Consider the following 25,939-nt stretch of genomic DNA (forward strand, 5'->3'; position numbering starts at 1 on the left):
CATGCTGCTACTGCATCAGTGATATTTCAGTGGTCAAACCAGACTCCCGAAGATGCGTTCATAGCCATGGAACAATGGTATCAGCATTATGAAAAACGTATGGATGCAAGGAGGTGACATTGAAGTACGAAGTTTCACAGTTTTCATGAGATTAGTTGATTAGTTAGAGAGAGAGAGAGAGAGAGAGAGAGAGAGAGAGAGAGAGAGAGAGAGAGAGAGAGAGAGTGTCTTTCTGAGATATGATTAATATTATTAATACTTCTAGCGAATGCAGCGCTGTTTCACTTTTGGTTGGGCAATTGACATTTAGGTAATTTTATAACAGCTTTTAGCTGTGGCTGCACACCCCAACAGTCAATTTTATTTGTGATGGAGAAATAAGAGTAATCCTCATCAATTCATAAATTAAACACTAAGAATGATGAATGTCTTCTCCATAAGCCTGTTGCTCTGAACATTTTCGGCATCTCAATTTAAGATCCACCAAATGATGTAACTGCTATGGAGAAGTAACACATGATGAAATTACCATTCTGTGAAATGGTCACCACACCACTTTTTTAATTACAGTATGAAGACTGCATCCCCCACCCGCACCATCACCACCAAATTACATTTAAGTAACAAAGATTTCATAAACTATATTTATAATCCAGTTATCTACAACAGAATCAAAAGGCTATTTCTGAATCACACTACAAATGTAATACCAATTATACTATGCGCACACACTTTTTCATTGCATAGACTGGACTTACCACATATTACTCAGTGTCAAATGAGCAATCTCACCTTCATTGATAAAATTACTACTTCCTGGTGCTTTTTAACAGCCTCGTGGGAAAATTCAGAAGTGGCAAGCAGGCACATTGATTCCAAGGCAAGGTACCTCAAGTTTGTTTCTCTGTTTGAAAGGAACTGACCAAGTTGATTACATGCACGAACCAGAAGATTTGGTTCAGTGTCATTATGAATAATGAGACTGATAGCTTCAAACAACACTGCATTCTTTGCATTTGAGTGCTGCACCTTCTTTGATTTTGGTGGTTCTTGTGCCTTGTTCAATATTGTTTCAAGACATTCATTTAGGCGGCCACGTACTCCAGGGTCCTCTGTAAATATTAAATTTGAAGAACTCATGAAAGTGATTGTTAATCATAAAAAATACGCTTGTGCATAAGGAAGCACACACATTAAATCCAATATATTGCATGCATTTCTGCTTTTCACAACATACAAATTTTAAAAGAAAAGACAGAGCAAGTTCCAAATTTAAATGAATGTGCATACAAAGAAATACAGACACAATGTCTCCTCCCAACATTTAAGACAGACTCATTAGCATGCATCTAACTACTGCGCAAAATTTCTTTTGTTGTGGCTGGAAAACAGATTACAAAGAAAAATGTTGTGTTGTGAAATAATATATTTAGGGCAGCAAAGCAAAAATTCAGGCACCTTCCTAGGCCACGCAAGAAGCAGAGGAAAGTAATTCCAGCCACAAAAGTGAAGTGGAATTTCAACACGAGGAATCCACTGATATCCCAATATGACAGGAGTACGACAAGCCTGTTATTACCTCACCTCACCTCACAGCCAATGAAGGCTACTACTTGGATGGCCCGATTTCCTGGAGTCCAGGCCACTGCGACATGAGTTAGAGTGAAGAAACCAGCATGGTAGCTTAACAAGCACATGCCAGTCTTGTATAAATATTGTTCATTTTTCAGTAATGATACCGAGTCTACGCAGAGTCTGATGAGGAGGACTTTGGCAACTTCGATCAGCAAGCCACTTTGTGGCCAACCTTATGAACTCAGATGTGCAGCCAATCTTCTGTCAACACAGTGGTGTGTAGTCTCTACTGGCCACCTCTTGCTCCTGTGGCCAGACTCCATTGCTGCTGGTCCCTCTCCTTTCCGAGTGCCATAATGTGACTCAACACAACTCCACACATTGCAGTCAGGACTGGTGACTGTCACTGGCAGCTTAGCTGATGCCAGAGGTGTCTCGCCACCTCAGCAGCCTTGTGCTGCCCCTATTGTCACAACAGCATCCACGCATATTCCTGGCAGGATGTACACAACTACTGCTTTGCTGCATGGTGCAATCTGGGAAGCCATTGCATTATGTGTGTGTTAGTGTATAATAAATGTTTGGTTCTTTTATGCTGGTTCAGAAATGCCTACCAGGATGACTGACAGGTAGCCACTCACCAAGCCATCAGACACCCACATTCTTGGGTAATGGTCCATAACATACTAATTTCAACCTGTCTCCAACAACCAATTAACATGAAACCCCTGGGTCTGATGTCTGAAGGGTATCTGGTCCAGCATCTGAACTTCAGCCACAGCTTGCATCAGCATTATGGGACTGTGACACACTTTTCTGACTGATTTCTGTGTTACAGTGATGACCAGTAAACAGGACGTTTGTAGACATTTAAACCCACAAGGAAGGCAACACATGCAAAAGGTTTGGCAATTAAGCACATCAGTGCTCTGGATCACATTGGATCATGATAGGATGCACAGATTAGTCTAGCAGTTTCCTTGGCTGTATTTCTTTGTGGCTGTTCCTCACATTTTTTTGTATTGTCAAGTAGAGGTTGCACAAATGTCAGGAACATGGACAGCGAAGATGCAGGAAGTGACTTAAGCTTTAAGAGAGCAGAATTTGAGCAAACCACTGTCACATTGCAGAAGCAAGAAAGGGTTCTGCCAGTCATTAATGAGCATGCACATGCCAAGTCAGTAGAGGCAAAAGCTTTGGTACATGTACCTATCCCTGTTATCCTGTTGCAGCTCATCTGGTAAATCCTCCTTTTTGGGTAAATCAACTGAGAATGTGTCACTGTTTGTTAGTGATCTGAAAGTTACGTAATTTTTCAGATGAGACCCTTGTATATGGCCAAGGTACGATAAATTGGAGATGCGAATATGTATGCCATGCATCACAAAGGATTAAATAAAGCACTGACATTTGAACAGCTTACAAAGGGGGATTATCAACATGACCACAAGTGGAAGAGTGCTAGGACGCAATGGTTTACCACAGTTATGGAATTGGGCAGTAGGAGCATTTTGGACAGAATTAGGAAAGTTACCGTGCAAATAAATGAGTTAATGCAAAACATGGAAGCAGACAATTTTTCTGCAGAAAGAAGCAAACAAGGAGCTGGATGTATTTTGAGGGGACTTCCACCGGATATGCCAAGAAGGTGAAGAATGGAAAAACCAAGGGACTTAGCTTCCACTACTATGACTGCTATACAAATTGAAGTTCAACACTGCGGCTTGAAGACATGATAAGTGAAGCACATTTTCCTCCAAAGTGAAATGCTATAGGTTTGGGTGTATGGGCTACGTCATGAAACAATGCCATTAATCTCGGTGTTATGGGGCATTGGACACAAGACTATCACAATAAGATGCAGAATGCACAGTCATGGGACAAATGTTGGTTAAATGTCAATGGGGATTTGTCAATCATCACACATCAATCCCAGTAAAATGGTGTGGAGTGCTGCTTGTTCGGTCTAGTAAATGGAATGAAATATCTTGAGTGGACACGGGCTCACATGTCACTAGGTAGTCTGGATCTGTTAGGTAGGAAGAGACTTAAGTCTCCACAATATAGGTTCCATGGAATAAGTGTCAACGATGTGACGCCACTGAGGTCAATACTGCTGACTTTCAGTGCTTGAGCAAGAAATTTTCATGAATTTATGGAGTGGTTGCTACAAATTGGTGGGAGGTATTGTGTGATCTTAGGGCTACAATTTCTGGATAAACATTATGCAAAAATTGACGTTCCACAGTGTACTATCGAACTTACCAATCATGAAGTAGGTACCAAATAAACTGCAGATACGTGCACTGAAGCTCAGTTTGCATGGTAAAGTACTGAGAGGTATATGACAACATAGTTTTGGTGAGATTGGGTACTAACCTACTGAGTGGGATGTTATGAATTTTAGAGCTGCCAGAGTGCAATGCTGAGGTAGATACGTCACACTGTTTGTATGCATAAGAGAAAGGGATGGGGGACTATGTGGTTCTAGTACATGTAGATAACATTGGCAAGGATGAGATGAGCCTTCCAAATGGATTACTGACTGCCACCTTGGACATCCTAATGAGGAATATCTGAACAGGTTGAGTGCCAGAAGCAAATCAGTGAATGTGTATTACTTGAGAAGATGAAGCATTTAGAGGGAAGAGAGAAAACAGTGATGGAAGCTTTGTTGCTACAATCTGCAGTTCTGTTTAATCGTGTTGTACTGTTACCACTCACAACAGTAACACAATGTAGAATACCAATAGATGGTAATGCTCCAGTGTGCAAGATGCTGTTCATAATCCCTATGCAGCTACAACCAAAAATGAAACATTTCATCTGTTTGTTGACGGCATTACTGAACAAACTGATAGTTCATGGGCAGCAGCCATTTTAAAAATTCCGAAGAAGTTATTTGCTGGTACAAAAAAGTATTGATATTATTATTACTGGTAACTCAACACAGGAACTATTGCCAGTGCATATCCTACACCGAAAATAACAGACACTAGACAACTTGGGTCAGTGTAGATTTTTTCTGTGATGGGTTTAGAAAGTGGTTATCACCAGTTGGAAATGGTTCCAGAAGACCAAAATTGTTTGATGCTATTTGGTCTCAAAAATGCACCAGTTACTTTCCGAGGACTGTTAGATGGACTGCTCAGAAGTCGAAACCAAAACAGTGCATGGTTTATGTTCACATGGAAGGGCATGTACAACCATCTGAGGGAATGTTCAAGGGACTGCATCCAGCATGTTTAACAGTTGACAAGGGGAAGGCCTCAGACACGGCCAACCGATTCGGCTCATTTATGGCAGGTCACTCAGGTACAATCTAAAATGAAAGACTAAGACAGCCGCCCCCCACCATTTTTGGGAAAACCACCCCTAAAGTTCACGACACAGTATCAACTCTGAATTAACAAAGTTTGATAAATAAGTGACACCATCATCCTACATGGGGTCCACAAAAATACTGAAAATTTTAAAACAATTATGGAAAGTGACAGAAGAGTTCATTAAAAACAAATATTTTCCTAGAAATGTTTATGCACCCATAATGTAATTGCTGCGCAATGAAGGCACCACTGGCATAATGACCGAGACATCTGGCTAGGCAGCAGAGAACCTACGTTTCATTCCCAACTACTTTCTTCCCCCTGCCCTGTTTCAAAATTGGTAGGAGTACAGGGGTTAACCATAGAAATACCAGAACTTTTTCTATAACACACATTACCAAAGTTTGGGGTGTATTTTGTGCCCTCATCAGGGGGAGGGGGGGGGGGGGGAAGTGCAAAATTTATTATAACTGTTGTTTGCTTTTCCTCACAACGTAATTTTTAAAGCGATATTGAGGTGTAAGTAAGGTTCCAAACCTGAAAATATTGAATATGACTTTCAGTGGGGAAAGTCATATCTTAAATTTTTGAGTTAGTTTAAATGAAAAGTTCTAAACATTAATGGAAACTGGCAAAAGAATTCATTAAAAACAATTCTTTTTCAAAATTTTAAAAAACGTATTAACTGACTAGAGGTCAATATTTTCCGAAGGTGGGCATAAATTACCCCTGCAAAATTTCAATGGCCTGCCAGTTGTCAGTTTGCATTTGAGAATTTAAAACCAGCATTAAAGACAAATCTGATCTTTGTGTTTACAAATATTGAGTAGAGGGTATTTTATCATGTGACCCCAAGCAATCAGGCAACTGGATAAATTTGCAGCCAAAATATGGATGCAAGGGGCATGTGGTGGAATATGCTTCGAGGCAGTTAAATAAACTGGAAATTATTCCGTAACAGAAGAGGTAGTGTTGGCTGTCATATATGGTGTCATTTATATCCATTGTTACCAGTGTAAGAAAAAAAAAATTAAAGCTGCAACAGGCCATGCAGTGTTGAAGTGGTTGCTGGGAATGAAGGATTCTTTTAGTTGATTAATACAATAGGCTCCGAAATAAAGTGATTTGGGGAATGAAATGGTATATAAACCAGGCAAAAAGTTCATCAAGACCAACAGCTTGAGTAGGAAGGTTGGAGTCTTGCAAGTGCTGGGTATGAGCAGTGCTGAGTGGCAAGAAGCATTGACTGCTGACACTGCCCAGCATTTATTTAGGGTACAGCTGCAATTTATAACATATGGGAGCAAGTGCTACTTGTGTCAGTTCCAGTGACAGAATATTCAAGGCCCCCCCCCCCCCCCCCCTAAGAATCTAAATAAAAGATACTAAATATTATTCAATTTTGATAAAACTTAAACATGTAACCTTCTGTTATTAAAAGGACGCTGGTTGCAAAATCTCCGCTTTCTGGCAGGGGTATTTTCAAAATTAGAGAAAATTACCTAAAATACCAAAAACTGACACTTAGAGAATTAAATCAGTTAGGAACTATAGTAGTTTATCTTTGTACCCACATTGCTGATGATAAATGTGCAAGTGTACTTTTTTTGTACGAAGACAGGCAGAATAGTTATTTGTAGAGTAATGTTTTCCTAAAGTTATCTCAAGATTAATTTTCATTTAGTTTCAATTAATAAACATTATAGTAATAATTTGCTTGTCAAGGTCACGCCAAAGAATCTGATGTATGACTGGCTCAGAACAGTTTACGCGCGAATATGATCTTGAAAGATTGATCGGAATGGCTGTTCATTTGATCAACCAATCAGAGTGAAGTCTCTCCCGCACTCTACCAAGTAGTATATGCGCTGTGAGCAACAGCGTTGACAGAGTCGTGGACTAGCTTTTGAGACACGAAGGTCATGCTAAGTGTGTGTGTCCATAAAATGTGTAAGATGAAGAAACGTTCGGTCCTTCGCATTCAGATGGATTTGTAATGGTAACTTTTGTTGCTACAAACATTTTGTAAAAGTTTGAGAGTTGTGGAATATTTTGTTCAGGAGATATAAGCGTGTGACTTGTTGGACTTAGAAAATGCCACATGGCGATGTTCTGTGTTCTACTACAGAATATATTTGGCGAGCAATCTTTGTGAAAGAAATCCACTGAATGACTTGTGTAAGAAATCAACGTTATGTGTAGAAAGTGACTGTATATTTGCGTGATTATTCTCAGAATGGACTTAGGAGAATCCTTGCTGCTTTACGTGTGACATAAACTGGGAACTTTTAACACAGTTTTGCATACTGAATGTGGGCTGATGACATGTTTAAGCAAAGAAAATAAAAACTACTTTTACCAGATTCCTGAACTTTCAATGAAGATCAGTATTCCTTTTTCCACTCGAAAATTTATTATGAATATTTACAGGAACAATCATAATGAGATTTACGCAACCTCAGTAATTGTAGATATTATGTGCTGTTTTCATCAATGTTGCTTTTTCATCACCTTGTAAGTATCTATGTTGCAGAGTGAAGGGACACTAAGCAGACACCGGTCTGAGGTAGGTGACTATCAATTTGCAGCATGCTTCAGGGACAGTTCCATCGCAATTGGTGCCGATCGGCCGGGTAAATCTGAAAGTATTAAAGTTCGTATGGATCGGAAGTTATTTAAAAAAAACACAGCAGTGTATTGGAAAACTCGTGCCATGAAGAAATCACACGGGTGTGAAAATAGGAACTGACTGTTGGCCAGTAGACACGTGTGCAGTTCAATGTGAATCAAAAATGCGGCAACGAGTGGAATGAGGCTGCATATTTCGGCAACAGCAGCGAGAACAACGGACGGTGCACTGTAGCAGACGACGTGCTGACAACAGAATATCGACCGGCGCAGCAGTACTACAGTAAACAAGATGGACGGAGCAGTTGGAGACGTGGTGGATGCGGGGACCCGTATTCTGTACTAGTATGCTGAGCCTGGAGTTCAGACCCGCAGATTTGTCTCACCGAGCAGTTAACCGGTCAAGATCAAAGATAAGTGTTCTCCTTCAGTGTGTGTGTGTGTGTGTGTGTGTGTGTGTGTGTGTGTGTGTGTGTGAGAGAGATTCAAAGAATTTGTATTTTGGAACAAAGTAATCAGAAACTAGTAAGTGAAAAACTAAAGGCAGATTTAGGATATGTAGATTATGTAGATAATTCCATGATAGGAAACTTCAGTTTTGATTTATCACAAGCAGATGACAGTGATTTGCCAGAGTCATTACCTTCTAATTCTGGTCAAGAAAATGATTTGAGCATGGTAGAAGTCGGTGTTAAATATCTGTCAGTAGCTATTCCTAAAACAAAACAGGAACCAGTGTCAATTGCTGATGAAACAAAAGCAGTGTTTCAGATATGTTTGTGAATATTCTCCAGCATATGAAAGAAATGGGACCAAATATTGACGCAAAAATGAGTCATATGGATTCCAAAATGAGTCAAATGGGTTCAGAAATTAAACCGTAAGTTCTGACATTGATACTAAAATGAATAAACTAGGTTTGGATATAAATGAGTTACACAGTGAGGTTGTAGAAATGGAATCCAAAATGGAAAACAAAATTTTTGAATTTGAGGGAATCATGGAAAAATGATCTGACTCTGTTGGGCAATATTAATTAGGTCAGGCAAGGATGTAATGCTGCAATTGTAACAGTGGAAAATGAACTAACTTCCTAGATTAAGCAGGTTGCTGAGAATAGTGAACAGTTCAAAGAGTGTGTAAATTTAGAAGTGGGTAAAATTTATGAACATGTACAAAATTACTATGAGCTTAACCATGCTGTCTTAGAAAGTAAAATTAAAGAAGCGAAAGGCATGTGTACCAAGTTTGGAGCACAAGTGGCTAGTAAACTCACTAACCTAGAAACTAACATTAGTCAGTTTAGTACTAGTGTGAATGAACCATTAGGTAACCATGAGAGGAGACTAACAAAAGTTTAACAGAATGGTAACAGACATAATGTTTGTGTAATGTCTAATGGTGTTGTGGAATCTGCGGAAATTGCCTATGTAACGCATCGCCAATTTCCGAAATTTGATCCAAATAAGAATGTGCATCCAAAAGAATTCTGGAGTGACTTTGAAGATTTGTTACCTAAAGTGTGGGACAATAAACAAAAAATCAGTTTCATTACTTCTAATCTAGTGGGGGAAACTAGAATTTGGGGTAACCTAGCTTCTGATAAATACAACAGTCTAGTGGAATTTAAGCAGGCATTCTTTGAAGAATATTTGGGTAAGAAAAAGCCAAAAGACATTTTGAATAAGTTTTGGTCAAGGGAAAAATACAATCCAAAGAAAGATTGCATTAAAAGGTTTGTGCAAAGTGGGTGACTACACTGTCATATTTAAATTCAAAAGTTGAGATAGAACAGACAATCATGGGCATTGAAAATAAGCTGCCATTGTACTGGCAGAATAAAATCATTTCTGCACCCAGGGATGACTGACAGATTTGTTCACGATCTTGAGAGGGTCGTAAACATTTTGAAAGAGGAAGAAAATTACAGAAGAGAGTATAGCCCTCCCATAAGACATACTGACAGCAGGACAGAAGTTAATGTAAATAAAAGAAGTGTACAAAGAGGTAAAGGTTACCAGGGTAGGTACAGAGGAAGAGGAGGTAACGCTGGAGGCAGGTACACTAACAGAGTACAGTATTTTGAGTGTGGTCAGCTGAGAGACAATGATGTAATGAGTGAGAGTCACCTGTCAGGTGATAGAAACAGCAGAGGCAATAACGTTACATGGCAGGAAAACTTAACAGTCTGCGATGATGCTAGCCTTTACAGACTGCAACCATCTAGATTAAACCTGCTAGGGACGTCCTTTGTAAAGAAGGCACCTACTGAACAGTATTTTGAAAATAATGTTAGCGAAAATAAGAGGGCTAAGGAGAGTGACACTGCTAAACAATTTGTTTCTTTAGAAAAGAAGATAGCATTTTGTGGAGTGAAACTTCAGACAGATATCATCAAAACCATTTTAAAAAGGAACTTATTTCAGAAAGTAAATATGTAGATCACGAGGTGGGGGTGGATCGGCACCACAGAACAGATGAGAGGCTACCTGGCGACTGTGGAATTAATACTATGGTAATGCAGGAGGAAGAGGATGACAGTGTTGAGGAGATTTTGAATAAAGTAAGTGGAGTTATTTCAGAAAGTGAGGAGGAGGAATCAGGAGAGGAAGAAGAAGAAGGAAATATAGATAATTCTGTCAACACCTTGGGTAGGGTTGCAGAAGAAAAATATATTTCATATGGAGAGGAGGGAAAAGACTGAGACGCTTTTTCCATTATGAGTGATTTAGTGAAAGAGGCTAGTAGTAGTAGTAGTAGTAGTAGTAGTAGTAGTAGTAGAAGAAATAAGGTGAAAGAGGATCCTGTAAGTGTACAGTTAATTTCCACAGGAGGGGTAGGTTTTGACAGATGAGAGGTGATGCACAATTTACTAAACGAACCTGAAACTCAATGTCTAAAAATAAATCCTAAACAACCTATCATTGAAGTCATTGTATTTAATGATATCATTACTTGTTTAAATGACAGTGATTCTGAAATTTGTGCAGTGTCACAGGAACTTGTAATGCTCTCCCGGAAAGTAAAGCAGTTGTGATAATGCCAGTAAGTGGGTTAAACACTACTGTGGCCACTGGTAGAAGCAAAAAGGTAGTGAAGCAAGAGTTAATGATACCCATTACCACAGATGGTGTTCATTAGGAACACAACATTTTGATTATTAAAGGACTTGGTGTTGAGATGCTGGTAGGTGCCGACTTTTTACAGAAATACAAAGCAAGATAACATTTCGAAAAAAATGAGGCGGTAATAAATGTGCAAGGGGAAACTATATCCATTCCTTTTGTTGGAGAAAAAGGGTCCATTGCCAAAGACTTGGCAATACGCTTTTGCAGAACCACGGTAAACAATGAAGAGATTGATGAAGATGGAGAAGGGAAAGAAGTTGGTCCTGTTGAAATAAAATCATTTAAGCAATTGGGAATCAAAAACATACTTTATTTAAAGAAATACATACTGAAGGAAATATAAATAGCAGTAACTAAGAAGCCTCAGGGGGCACGCATTCTTTGCATTATCAGGTGGTTGACGATCACCAGGCATCCCAAGTTGTTGACAATACTACTTCCCTTTCTTTTCGTGATGTCGACCTTCCTCTTCAACATCCAGAACTTTAGCTATCTTCCTTCCTACTTCCCTATCGGTAAATAGTGTACTCGAGTAGTACAAAGCATACAGAGAGTTAGTGTTCCCAGTAGAAACTAAAAGGGCTAACCAGAATGAGAGAGGAATGAGAAGTACGCTTTAATGTGACGATACAGTAATATGGCAAGAGTCTTTTAGAAGCTTTTGTGACATGTAAAGACGTCGTAAGAGTAATGTGTCAGAGGCAAGAGAGGATTGCCTGCCTAATGAGAAAAAAGAAATTTGTACTTTATGTCTCTTGAGAACCAGAGAGGTGGACTTCCAAGTTTATTTAATAATGTTAGTGAGGTATATTATTCTTGAACATAGTGTATGAGATGTGTTGGAGAGCCACAGAGAGTTGGCATGTCATGCTTACTGTTTTTCTATACGGCCGTTTTGTATCTTTTCTTGAATATTGAGGTGAAGAGCCACAGAAGTTGGCTGGAGTTAGTTTCAGAATTCTCCATAAGAACTTTAAATAATTTTGTAGTATATTTAATGATGTATTTTTTTGTGTATAATAGATTATTTGTGTAAAGTCCAGCAGTAACTTTTTTCTGAAAGGGGGTTAAGAAAGAGCAAATTTGTAATCAGCCAATTCTGTAACAGCAACCTGCTTAATCACTAACAGATTTTGAAAAAGAGATTTCAGTAGTAGTGCCAATTTTGGGTACTGCTGAAGTTTTGAGAAACAGTTAATTCATTTTTCACTGAATTTATTAATGCTAAATGTAAAGAAATGACGGATAAATAATGAATATGAGTTGCCTGAAAAAGATTTTTTGAGTAAAATTTTTATCCAAATTTTTAAAAAGATCTTGAAAAGATTTTTTTGAAAGAGTTTTGCTTCTAACTTTTAAATTTGAGAAGCAAGCTTGAAGACATAACTGTTGACTATAACTAACATGAGTGTTAGGTCATGATGTAAAGCTGGGGAATGGACTGAGACATACTGCATTTCACCAGTACAAAAATTGTAATCAACCTGATACAAGACAGAAAGCCCAAGGTTGAGACCGAGCTGGACGCTGTATGCCAGCTATTTTGTGATGCAAGAGTAAGTGTTTTTCTTTGAAATAACACCCCCCCCCCCCCCAAAAAAAAAAAAAAAGTGTCAAAATTTTAATGTGATAGTTATAATCGACTTAATGCTTTAACTAGATTTTCAGTAAAGTGTTTGAAAGTCATCAAAAGATGAAACAAAGTTAACTTTTTTTTCTGGAAATATAAGAATTGGATTTAAATTATAGTTGATGTTTAAAGAACTCTTGCAAAAATTTTCATTATGAGTGTCTAAAAAACTATTAATCGTGATTTGGTCAAACGTATTCTATGAACAAGGAAACATTATTTTGCACAGAATACTTCTAAGAAGATTACGTGTGTTTTTCTTTCAGCTAATGACAATTTTTATTTTTTGTAAAAAACAGTGTTATGTATGTCATCAGCCCTACCACTGACAATTTATGTAAATATGTATATCATGTTATAGTGTTAGGTAGTGAGAATAATTTGATGCATTAAGAAAAATTTTTTGTTGATAAAAACAGTTTTTCGACAGTGTCAGTGTAGCTTTTGAAATCTTTCCTAACTAGCATGTGTTTAGTAAGAACCGTAAAACATATTCTAGACTAATTTTAGGTTCTTAGGGGGTGTGTAACATCGCGAGTCAATCCGCAGTAGTGTTTTACTACAGTACGGGCTCATAGCTTTGGAGCCGGTGGTGGGACGCTGCTTGTACACGACATTTCCATTTTTTTATCTCAGCGTGATTCACCCGCACCTGTCGGTAGCACAGCCGTGTGAAGTGCTACTTGAGTCAGGTCCGGTGACAGAATCTTCAAGCTCTTAAGAATCATTTATTTAGATACTAAATATTATTCAAGTTTGATAAAATTTAGTATGTTGCCTGTTATTAAAAAGAAGCTGGTTGCAAAATCTCTGCTTTCTGGCTGGGGTATTTTCAAAATTAGAGAAAATTACCTAAAATACCAAAAACTGACACTTAGAGAATTAAATTCAGTTAGGAACTATAATAGTTTATCGTTTGGTATTATTTGAAAACATAAACAGAACTATCAGTGTGCAGACTTAATTGAGATTTTGATATTAAAGCTTTTAATTTTCATTTTCGCACTATAAAATTCAGACACAATATTTATTTCTGTCTTATGTCATTGTGGGAGTAAATGAGAGTGAGTGAGAGTTTGTATGAGGTACATACGTTAAATTTCAAGACTAATTTTATGTAATGCATTACATAATCATAGCATGGGAAAGATGTTTGTACCCACATTGCTGATGACTTGTCCAAGAGTACTTGTTTTTGTAAGATGTCAGCCAGAACAGTTATTTGTAGAGTAATGTTTTCCTTAAGTTATCTCATGAACCATGGACCTTGCCGTTGGTGGGGAGGCTTGCGTGCCTCAGCGATACAGATGGCCGTACCGTAGGTGCAACCACAACGGAGGTGTATCTGTTGAGAGGCCAGACAAACGTGTGGTTCCTGAAGAGGGGCAGCAGCCTTTTCAGTAGTTGTAGGGGCAACAGTCTGGATGATTGACTGATCTGGCCTTGTAACATTAACCAAAACGGCTTTGCTGTGCTGGTACTGCGAACGGCTGAAAGCAAGGGGAAACTACAGCCGTAATTTTTCCCAAGGACATGCAGCTTTACTGTATGATTAAATGATGATGGCGACCTCTTGGGTAAAATATTACGGAGGTAAAATAGTCCCCCATTCGGATCTCCGGGCGGGGACTACTCAAGAGGACGTTGTTATCAGGAGAAAGAAAACTGGCGTTCTACGGATCGGAGCGTGGAATGTCAGATCCCTTAATCGGGCAGGTAGGTTAGAAAATTTAAAAAGGGAAATGGATAGGTTAAAGTTAGATATAGTGGGAATTAGTGAAGTTCGGTGGCAGGAGGAACAAGACTTTTGGTCAGGTGATTACAGGGTTATAAATACAAAATCAAATAGAGGTAATTCAGGACTAGGTTTACTAATGAATAACAAAATAGGAGTGCGGGTAAGCTACTACAAACAACATAGTGAACGCATTATTGTGGCCAAGATAGACACAAAGCCCATGACTACTACAGTTGTACAAGTTTATATGCCAACTAGCTCTGCAGATGATGAAGAAATAGATGAAATGTATGACGAGATAAAAGAAATTATTCAGGTAGTGAAGGGAGACGAAAATTTAATAGTCATGGGTGACTGGAATTCGTCAGTAGGAAAAGGGAGAGAAGGAAACATAGTAGGTGGATATGGATTGGGGGGAAGAAATGAAAGAGGAAGCCGCCTTGTAGAATTTTGCACAGAGCATAACTTAATCATAGCTAACACTTGGTTCAAGAATCATAAAAGAAGGTTGTATAACTGGAAGAATCCTGGAGATACTAAAAGGTATCAAATAGTTTATATAATGGTAAGACAGAGATTTAGAAACCAGATTTTAAATTGTAAGACATTTCCAGGGGCAGATGTGGATTCTGACCACAATCTATTGGTTATGAACTGCAGATTGAAACTGAAGAAACTGCAAAAAGGTGGGAATTTAAGGAGATGGGACCTGGATAAACTGAAAGAACCAGAGGTTGTATAGAGTTTCAGGGAGAGCATAAGGGAACAAGTGACAGGAATGGGGGAAAGAAATACAGTAGAAGAAGAATGGGTAGCTCTGAGGGATGAAGTAGTGAAGGCAGCAGACGATCAAGTAGGTAAAAAGACAAGGGCTAATAGAAATCCTTGGGTAACAGAAGAAATATTGAATTTAATTGATGAAAGGAGAAAATATAAAAATGCAGTAAATGAAGCAGGCAAAAAGGAATACAAACGTCTCAAAAACGAGATCGACAGGAAGTGCAAAATGGCTAAGCAGGGATGGCTAGAGGACAAATGTAAGGATGTAGAGGCTTGTCTCACTAGGGGTAAGATATATACTGCCTACAGGAAAATTAAAGAGACCTTTGGAGAGAGGAGAACCACTTGTATGAATATCAAGAGCTCAGATGGCAACCCAGTTCTAAGCAAAGAATGGAAAGCAGAAAGGTGGCAGGAGTATATAGAGGGTCTATACAAGGGGGATGTACTTGAGGACAATATTATGGAAATGGAAGAGGATGTAGATGAAGATGAAATGGGAGATACGATAATGCATGAAGAGTTTGACAGAGCACTGAAAGACCTGAGTTCCATTAGAACTACTGATGGCCTTGGGAGAGCCAGTCATGACAAAACTCTACCATCTGGTGAGCAAGATGTATGAGACAGGCAAAATACCCTCAGACTTCAAGAAGAATATAATAATTCCAATCCCAAAGAATGCAGGTGTTGACAGATGTGAAAATTACCGAACTATCAGTTTAATAAGTCACAGCTGCAAAATACTAACGCGAATTCTTTACAGACGAACGGAAAAACTGGTAGAAGCGGACCTCGGGGAAGATCAGTTTGGATTCCGTAGAAATGTTGGAACACGTGAGGCAATACTAACCTTACGACTTATCTTAGAAGAAAGATTAAGAACAGACAAACCTACGTTTCTAGCATTTGTAGACTTAGAGAAAGCTTTTGACAATGTTAACTGGAATACTCTCTTTCAAATTCTGAAGGTGGCAGGGGTAAAATACAGGGAGCGAAAGGCTATTTACAATTTGTACAGAAACCAGATGGCAGTTATAAGATTCAAGGGGCACGAAAGGGAAGCAGTGGTTGGGAAAGGAGTGAGACAGGGTTGTAGCCTGTCCCCGATGTTATTCAATCTGTATATTGAGCAAGCAGTAAAGGAAACAAAAGAAAAATTCGGAGTAGGTATTAAAATTCATGGAGAAGAAGTAAAAACTTTGAGGTTCGCCGATGACATTGTAATTCTGTCAGAGACAGCAAAGGACTTGGAAGAGCAGTTGAACGGAATGGACAGTGTCTTGAAAGGAGGATATAAGATGAACATCAACAAAAGCAAAACAAGGATAATGGAATGTAGTCAAATTAAATCGGGTGATGCTGAGGGAATTAGATTAGGAAATGAGACACTTAAAGTAGTAAAGGAATTTTGCTACTTAGGGAGTAAATAACTGATGATGGTCGAAGTAGAGAGGATATAAAATGTAGACTGGCAATGGCAAGGAAATCGTTTCTGAAGAAGAGAAATTTGTTAACATCGAGTATAGATTTAAGTGTCAGGAAGTCGTTTCTGAAAATATTTGTATGGAGTGTAGCCATGTATGGAAGTGAAACATGGATGATAACTAGTTCGGACAAGAAGAGAATAGAAGCTTTCGAAATGTGGTGCTACAGAAGAATGCTGAAGATAAGGTGGGTAGATCATGTAACTAATGAGGTGGTATTGAATAGGATTGGGGAGAAGAGAAGTTTGTGGCACAACTTGACTAGAAGAAGTGATCGGTTGGTAGGACATGTTTTGAGGCATCAAGGGATCACAAATTTAGCATTGGAGGGCAGCGTGGAGGGTAAAAATCATAGAGGGAGACCAAGAGATGAATACACTAAGCAGATTCAGAAGGATGTAGGTTGCAGTAGGTACTGGGAGATGAAGAACCTTGCACAGCATAGAGTAGCATGGAGAGCTGCATCAAACCAGTCTCAGGACTGAAGACCACAACAACAACATCTCAAGATTAATTTTCATTTAGTTTTAATGAATAAACATTATAGTAATAATTTGCTTGTCGAAGTGACGCCAATGAATCTGATGTGGTGATTGGCTCATAACAGTTTAGGTGCGAATATGATCTTGAGAGATTGATCTGATTGGCTGTTCATTTGATCAACTAATCAGAGTGAAGTCTCTCCCGCACTCTAGCAAGTAGTACACGCGCTGTGAGCAACAGCATTAACAGAGTCGTGGACTAGCTTTTGAGACGTGAAGGTCATGTTAAGTGTGTCCATCCATAAAATGTGTAAAATGAAGAAATGTTTGGTGCTTCGCGTTCAGATGGATTTATGTGGTAGCTTTTGTTGCTACAAGCATTTTGTAAAAGTCTGAGAGTTGTTGGATATTTTGTTCGGGAGATATAAGCGTGTGACTTGTTGGACTTAGAAAATGCCACGTGGCGATGTTCTGTGTTCTGCTACAGAATATATTTGGCGAGCAATCTTTGTGAAAGAAATCCACTGAATGACTTGTGTAAGAAATCAACGTTATGTGTAGAAAGTGACTGTATATTTGCGTGATTATTCTCAGAATGGACTTAGGGGAATCATGGCTGCTTTATGTGTGACAAACTGGGAACTTATACTAGCAGTTTTGCATCCTGAATGTGGGCTGACGACATGTTTAAGCAAAGAAAATAAAACGTACTTTCACCAGGTTTCCAAAATTTCAATGAAGATCATAACGAGATTTACGTAGCCTCAGTAGTTTTAGATATTAGGTGCTGTTTTAATCAATGCTGCTTTTTCATCACCTTGTAAGTATCTATGTTGCAGGGTGAAGGGACACTGAGCGGACACCGATCTGAGGTAGGTGAATATCAATTTGCAGCTTGCTTCAGTGACAGTGAAACTCGGAGACAGTTCCGTCACAAACTGACTACTGAAGTTCAGCATTCCCAACACTGTAATCACAGGTCAGGGCACTAATTTTATGTCTGATCTGATGAAACAGTTATGCCATTAGCTACACATTCAGAAATTTGGGACTCGTCCTTTTCACCCTCAGTCTATTGGAAGAAGAGGGCATGTTCACCATCTGATTATCAAACTGCTGAGTTGTTATGTAAACAGACATTACAACGATTGGGATGTACATGTCCTGTATGCCGAGCGGAATACAACTCCGAAGTACACAGTAGCGTTGGGTTCCCACCATATGGTAGGTGATGCCTTCACCTTTTATACAGCTAGACCTTAGCTCAGGAAAAACGGGGATTCAGTGAAGACATTTGCAAAGATGTTGTGGGATGTGTGGCAGAAGATGAATACCAAAGCACTCGAGTGACAGGAACAGACGGTACAGCCTGTTAGTAAGTTACCTCAGCACAGAATCAGGAACAGGATTTGCTGGTGAATCCTGATGCACTGTACTGTAAAATAATGAAGTTTCAGTCCCAATACCAAGGACATTATTAGGTCAGAGATGACATCACCTGTGAAATCAAGTTGCAGGTAACAAAGAAAACTTCCATTGTGCACGTGGGACACGTTAAGTCATATAAAGGGGCTGAAGAAGATTTGAAGCCAGCTCCAGTAACATCGTCAATATGGGATGTTAAAAAGTAGGAGAAAGAAAAAATAGCAGAAGTTAATGATCATAGCATACCTTATGCACTTCGACTGTGTCTGTAAGTAAGGATGTAACTAAGTATTTTTAGGATAGTGTGTGAGGTAGTTTTTCACTGTTTTGAGGTATTTGGGGTATGTTACAATTTTTTTGTTATTAGTAAGTATCATTGTTTTCTGGGAGTTTTAAACAGTGTCTGTATAAGTTGTAAGGACAGGACATGAGGCATTGCCAAGCAGCACATATACTTTTATCAAATGGGGGGTGGAGTAGTGATGCAAATTCCTTTCTCCCACCTGTTGTAACTTCAAGAGCATCCATCCAGTATGAGTGCCTTAATTCTGATGAGTCTACGCCTTTTCCGGGAAGTAGTAGTCGATGCACTACGAAAGTAGCCACTTTAAACATTCGTCTTATTTTCAAGTCAGACAGACATCATGCTAAATAGTCAACAGTTGACGTTACAGTTGACCTATAAAATGTGGGAAGAGCAATGTGAGATATGAAGATTGTAGGAAACATTTGCAGAGAAAGGGGACAGCAGGGGGTGTGAACACAAGTTCAAGGAGAACATTGTGGGATATGCTTTTCATATGAGAAGTTGAGTGAGCAGTTAAGTCACTTAGCGGACTTGACACCACAGTTGCTGATACGGAAGAAAAGGGGATGGCTGGATGCAGGTGGGAAGTTACTAAAAACAGTGTTTGGTAGAGTAGACACTAATGATGGTCAGGAGTTTAACAGCATATTGGAACAAGTGCAAGCAGTAGCAAAGGCTAATTGCGCAACTCTGAAATGGCATACCACAGAGTTGATGAATCTAAAGGAGGATATGTCAAATAACACCAGTGTAGTTCAAGAATTGATTGTGGAACTAGAACGACATAAAGAATACTACGGAAACAATGAATGACAACTTGGATGGAATGCAGAATAGGTGAAAGAATGGCTGCAGCAAAGTAGCTACAATCACTGGCAGACAGTTTGAGTGAAGCTAGGATTGGAGTAGCAATGTTGCGTGAAGCACAGACAAGTCAGTCCTATATGGTTGATACCACAGCAGTTCCTAGTCAGATTATGGAAAGCACAGCATGTTAACAGCAGAGTTGCAGCACATAGTGAAACCAACATAATGAAGTTTATTCTTTTTCCACCACATTTCAACAGTTGGAAATAAAACGGATGACGTGGAACTACATACACTACGTGATCAAAAGTATGTAGACACCTGGCTGAAAATTACTTACAAGTTTGTGGCGCCCTCGATCGGTAATGGTGGAATTCAACATGGTGTTGGCCCACCCTTAGCCTTGATGACGGCTTCCACTCTTACAGGCATATGTTCAATCAGGTGCCAGAGGGTTTCTTGGGGAATGGCAGCCCATTCTTCACGAGTTCTGCGCTGAGGAGAGGTTGTGATGTTGGTCGGTGAGGCCTGGCATGAAGTCTGCATTCCAAAACATTTCAAAGGTGTTCTATAGGATTCGGGTCAGGACACTGTGCAGGCCTGTCCATTACAGGAATGTTGTGTAACCACTCTGCCACAGACCATGCATTATGAACAGGTGCTCAATCATATTGAAAGATGCAATTGCCATCCCCGAATAACTCTTAAACAGCGGGAAGCAAGAAGGTGCTTAAAACATCAATGTAGGCCTGTGCTGTGATAGTGCCATGAAAAAAACAAGGGGTGCAAGCCCACTCCACAAAAAATACTACCACACCACAACACCACCGCCTCCAAATTTTACTGTTGGCACTACACATGCTGGCAGATGACGTTCACTGGGCATTCGCCATGCCCACACCCTGCTGTCAGATCGCCACATTTTCCCACTGTTCAATAGCCCAATGTTTACTCTCTTTACACCAAGTGAGGCATCGTTTGGCATTTACCGGCATGATGTGTGGCTTATAAGCAACCACTCTACCATGAAATCCAAGTTTTCTCACCTTCCGCCTAACTGTCATCGTACTTGCAGTGGACCCTGATGCAGTGTGGAATTCCTGTGTGATGGTCTGGATGGATATCTGCCTATTACACATCATGACCCTCTTCAACTATCAGCAGTGTCTATCAGTCAACAGACGAGGTCGGTCTGTACGCTTCTGTGCTGTAAATGTCTCTTCACATTTTCACTTCGCTAGCACATCGGGAACAGTGGACCTAGGGATGTTTAGGAGAGTGGAAATCTCACATACATATTTATGACAAGTGACACCCAATCACCTGACCACATTCGAAGTCCGTGAGTTCCCTGGAGGGCCCCATTCTGCTCTCTCACGATGTCTAACGACTGCTGAGGTCGCTGATCTGGAGTACCTGGTAGTAGGTGGCAGCACAATGCATCTAAATGTATGTTTTGGGGGTGTCCCGATACTTTTGATCACATAGTGTATGTTGGTGCAGTTCCCAGTGGCAAGTAAGAATGAGTGGAACTAATGCTTTACTGTATATTCCTTCCCACTGTAGAGGAAAGCTATAGGACAATTGATACAGGTAAACACACAAGAAATGTTGCTAGTTTTGGAATGAAAGGAGACTTATGTATTGATGAGTGTGTGTGTGTGTGTGTGTGTGTGTGTGTGTGTGTGTGTGTGTGAGAGAGAGAGAGAGAGAGAGAGAGAGAGAGAGAGAGAGAGAGAGATTATGAATTAGGGTCTGCCTGACTAAGGTCGATCAAACTACTTTGCATGCATGTGTAGAGTACAACTGTTTCTGGGTAAGACTGAAGTAGCCGAATATAATGTCACAGTGAAGTGCCCTCATTTTCAGAAAGTAGGGCTTAACTGGGTTCGCTCAGTATTTTCTCTAGAAATAGTTACAGTAAACTGTGAATGTGAACTTCATGTGACTAGGGCCTCCCATCAGGTAGACCGTTCTTTCGATTTGACGCCACTTCGGCGACTTTAGTGTCTATGGGGATGAAATGATGATGATTAGGACAACACAACACCCAGTCCCCGAGCGGAGAAAATCTCCGACCCAGCCGGGAATCGAACCCGGGCCCTTAGGATAAACATTCTGTCACGCTGACCACTCAGCTACTGGGGGCAGACAACAGTAAACTGTAACAGGCATGGAAAGCTTAAGGCCACAATGAGGATGGAATACCAGGAGTCTAATCAGTTTGTATGAAAAGACAGGTATGACATTCTGGTTACTATTAGAACTGCCATAAATCTGACACCGTATGTTGTATTGGCTGGAAAAGCAACTAGATGTGTTGCTAACCCAGAAACAACTAACCTTTTCAGATGATACCCTGAAACCAGACTTCCCAGTCTCATTCACAATGTGACAAATGGGATGGATTACAGTGGAATGAATGTTCCAGTACAGACAGCAGCATAATGAAAAGCAACACCATTATGTTACATGTATTGGTTCTGATTGCATTTAGTGTAGCCTACATCTAACTGCAAGCAGATACACTTTTACACCACCCACCTCACCCCGATCCTTCAAACTGCTAGTACACCAGAAACCAGTTAACTGGATAATCAGTAGCAAGTAAAGATAAGTTAGAGGAGGAGAAATGAGTGGAATTGGTAATTATCATGAGATAGGATGTTTGAATTTGTGACATGGAAAAATGATTTACTTGTGTGTAAGCAATGATTTTGAGGAGATACATTCCTGGGGGAGTAACGGTTCAGTGGACTGGATGTAGAAAATAATTTGTTAGGATTAAGAGCATAACTGATTACACATCCATCAGCTGTACTAGGTTTAGAATGAAACCAAAAGCATTGTAGGTAATTGTTGAGTTGTGTGTGTATGTTGAGCCTTGCAAGAGAGACCTCGAGCAAACCCCAAGCCGGATTAATCCCGGGAGAGGGGAGCACTTCTTGTGAAATAATACGAGGGCGGTTCAGAAAGTAACCTCCGATTGGTCACAGTGCGGGTTGTGGGGGGGAGTAGCGACGCCATCTGTGCGTTCACGCACACAACAGGTCAGTCGGCATCAAGCCGTGGTCGAGTGAATGTCGTACCTGCGCTAGTTTAGTTTTTGTGGCAGTTTGAAATGTGTGCTGCAATAGAAAACCCCGCCAAATGTGAAGTGCGTGCTGTCATAAGGTTTTTTTACAGCCAAAGGATATTCTGCAGCAGCTATTCATCGTGAGCTTTGTGCCGTGTACGGACCAAGAGTTATGAGTGAAGGAGTTGTCCGTGAATGGGTACGTTTATTTAAAAGTGGACGAGAAAACGTTCATGATGATGAGAGGAGTGGTAGACCATCATTGGTGACTGACGAACTCGTTCAGACAGTTGATGCAAAAGTTCGTGAAAATCGACGTTTCTCAATGTCTGAGTTGTCTACTGGTTTTGCCACAGATTTCTAAGACTCTCTTGTACGAGATAGTGACAGCAAGATTGGGTTACCGTAAGTTCTGTGCACGATGGGTGCTCGCAGAACAACGGCCCTTCTTGAGTCCTTCAAGTGGGACGTTATCAAACATCCACCTTACAGCCCAGACCTGGCGCCAAGTGATTATCACCTCTTCATGCATTTGAAGAAATGGCTCGGGTCACAGCGGTTTGATGACGACTAAGAGCTCAAAGATGCGGTCACAGGCTGGCTCCAGGCACAAGCGGGTGATTTTTATGCAGAAGGAATTTCAAAGCTTGTGAAGAGATATGATAAGTGCCTCAATCGCTATGGAGACTATGTAGAAAAATAGTGCAAAGATGTAGTTGTAAGATGTATATATTAAAATATTTTTATTTAACTTGGTGTATTTTTTTTAAATCAACCGGAGGTTACTTTCTGAACGGCCCTCGTATATTTGGTGCAGCCAAGTAAAAATTCAGACACCCTCATGGCCGAAGAAAAAGTGGAGCAAAGGGGAGGGGGGGGGGGGGGGGACTACAACAGTCAAGTATAATTTCAACATGAGGAGTCTGCTAATATAGCAGTATTATGGGTGACCATGAGCTGGTTACCTCACCCCATAACCAACTTTAACAGTCCAAGGTGCAAATCATGGATAAAGCAAAAAGATGGAGCAGCTACAACTTGGATGGCCTGATTTCCTCACATTCAGTCCACAGTAATACTACGAGTTGGGGGGCAGACAAACCGTTTATGTAACATAATAAGCACAGGCTTGTCTTGTGTACCTATCGCTTCTAGCAAATACTGCTTGTTTTGTCCTCCAGCTTACCGGCCTGGTTGGAGGGACCTACATTGGTCTATCATCTGCTTCGAGATGTGTACACCCTTGCATAGAACATTGAGTCCCACCCTGGGGACTTTGCATGGATAGTGGTGCTGTGGCTAACAGCATCAGAGTCCAATGAAAATGATTCAGGCACCTTCAATCAGCAGGCCACTTGGTAGCCTACCTTATGGACCCAAACGCGCAGCAGCATTTCTATCAATGTGGAGGCATGCTGCGTCTGCTACCCATCTCTTGCTCCTGTGGGCACATTCCACTGCTGCTGGCCACTCTGCAAGACTCTACAAACTGCACTCAGGGGCACCGGCAGCTTAGCTGGTGACTAGAGCCCTCTCTCCACCTCAGCAACCTTGTGCTGCCCATTGTAACAGCAACATCCACAGGGAGTGCACGACGCTGTCAGCGCATTCCAAGCAGGGTGTCCATTCTTCTGCCTTGTTCTGTGGACAGTCTGGGATGCCACTGCACCATTTCTATCGTTGAACAACAAATGACTGGCTCTTTAATGTTCTTTTACTAATGCCCGTCGGGCATCTGACAGGCACCCACTCGCCACGACACTGTTCACCCCGTCCTGGGGTGGTGGTCCAGGACATACTGACATTAAGCCATTATTCTCAACTGCCAGCAAAAGCCCCATGTGTCACAAAGATAACATTGCGAACTCTTACTTTAATAATACTGGAACTCTTCTTTTACTCAAGAACAAAAATCAGTTTTAAATGCTCCACTATGGCTTGATATCACACTTGCTATAATGAAACATTATAATTAGTATATTCATAAACAATATAGCAATTTCTCAATTGTAGGAATGTAGGGATATTCAGTCACTTTAGGAATGTAGGTATATTCAGTCACTTCAGAGTGGCACATTCGTACAGTTGAAACTAACTCAACACCCAGCAAACCAGATAAACTTTACAAAACACTGGGTGTTTCAAAATTAATATCAGGTTTTAAGGCTTTGTAGGATTTACCACAGTCAACTTAAGATTTCTAAATAATACATCAAATGAAAGAGAAACTCACAATTTTCTTTGCATACCATTGTGCTGGCTATCTTCGCAAAGGGAGAGTGCAGGAAGACCAATAGTGATTGAAGAACGAGAAGAATGAGTGAGGGAGCTGTTCACACATGGCCCCAAGAAATCAGACCAGAAGGGTAGTCTGGAATTGGCAATGCACGTATCATCTGGGTGGGTACTTAAGATGATGATTACAGCTACTCCCTTATTGTCTGCTGCTGTTTCAAGTTCTAAAGCCAACAGGCTATGATTACATGCCAACTTTGCAAACTGAATGTTGCTGCATTACAGATATTTTCTGGATCATGTAGCCTTCAGTGCATATGTGGGGGGGGGGGGGGGGGGGGGGGCACCAAATCTCCATGAGATGGTAGATCTGCAACGAGGCTCCTCTAAATTGAGTATTTTTGTTCCATATTTATCTCGGTGTGTTAGAACTATGGCTCCTTCTGCAAACGGAAGAAGTTGAACAACATAACTTTATTTGGCAGCATGATGAAGCACTGCCTCTCTGGTGTACGCAATTGGTTAGACGACGACTGACCCCTGGATTGGACTCACATGGTGTCGATCTGATGACATACGAGTTTCACCTTTGGCGATTCATAAAGAATCATGTATGTGGCTCCATCACCAGCTGATCTACCCGACTTGGAAGTAGGATTGTAGCATTTATTACAACACACTAATCAAAGTTTTTCTCAAACTCTTACAGACGTGATGTGTGGCATTTGATGAATGATGTTTGTACTGAACATTTGAGAAAATTTTTTTGACATGCTCTTTCATTTGATGTATTATGTTTAATATTAAGCTTAATGTAACAAATGCTACAAATCCTTAAAACTCCACTACTCATTATGCAACACCCAGAATGTAGAAGGTACGGTTGTACATTACTGTATTGTCTATTATGAGCAGTTTACTTTTATTGCTGTTTCATGCTAAAGATTTTTAGCATCTACTGAAAGACACTTAGCTCAGTCACATTAATTGTGGTGGCTGGCATGTCTTAACATACAACAAATTTACATGGTGTGTGAATGACATTTTCTGAACACACCCACAGCTTTATTACAGTGCTCTTTCCGTTTATGACCACCAATCTTCTGCCACTGTAGAAGTATTGTGAATGGAAGTGTATGGATTCTTTCTGCTTTTATACCACACTGCCTAATGACTGCTATTCACATTTAGGCATTATTGTTTGCTTTGCACAACTTTACAGACAGCCCAGTACTCACAGTGAATCAATGCAATTCAGTCAGTAATCATTCTCTGACTAAACATGATGACTGTGTTGTCTCTGTCACAAATTATA

The 25,939-nt window shown here is 40.2% G+C and overlaps 1 protein-coding gene across 1 annotated transcript in view; it reads right to left on the minus strand.

Annotated features, from left to right (window-relative positions):
• The window catches only part of LOC124621796 (AP-2 complex subunit alpha), a 340,383-nt gene that overhangs the window by 89,530 nt on the left and 224,914 nt on the right, over window positions 1-25,939 (minus strand). Inside the window, exon 8 of the mRNA XM_047147228.1 lies at window positions 793-1,112. Within this exon, the coding sequence (XP_047003184.1) occupies window positions 793-1,112 (320 nt within the window). The remainder of the gene's footprint in view (window positions 1-792; window positions 1,113-25,939) is intronic.

This window comes from Schistocerca americana, chromosome 7, assembly GCF_021461395.2.
Source record: "Schistocerca americana isolate TAMUIC-IGC-003095 chromosome 7, iqSchAmer2.1, whole genome shotgun sequence".
Lineage (NCBI taxonomy): Eukaryota > Metazoa > Arthropoda > Insecta > Orthoptera > Acrididae > Schistocerca > Schistocerca americana.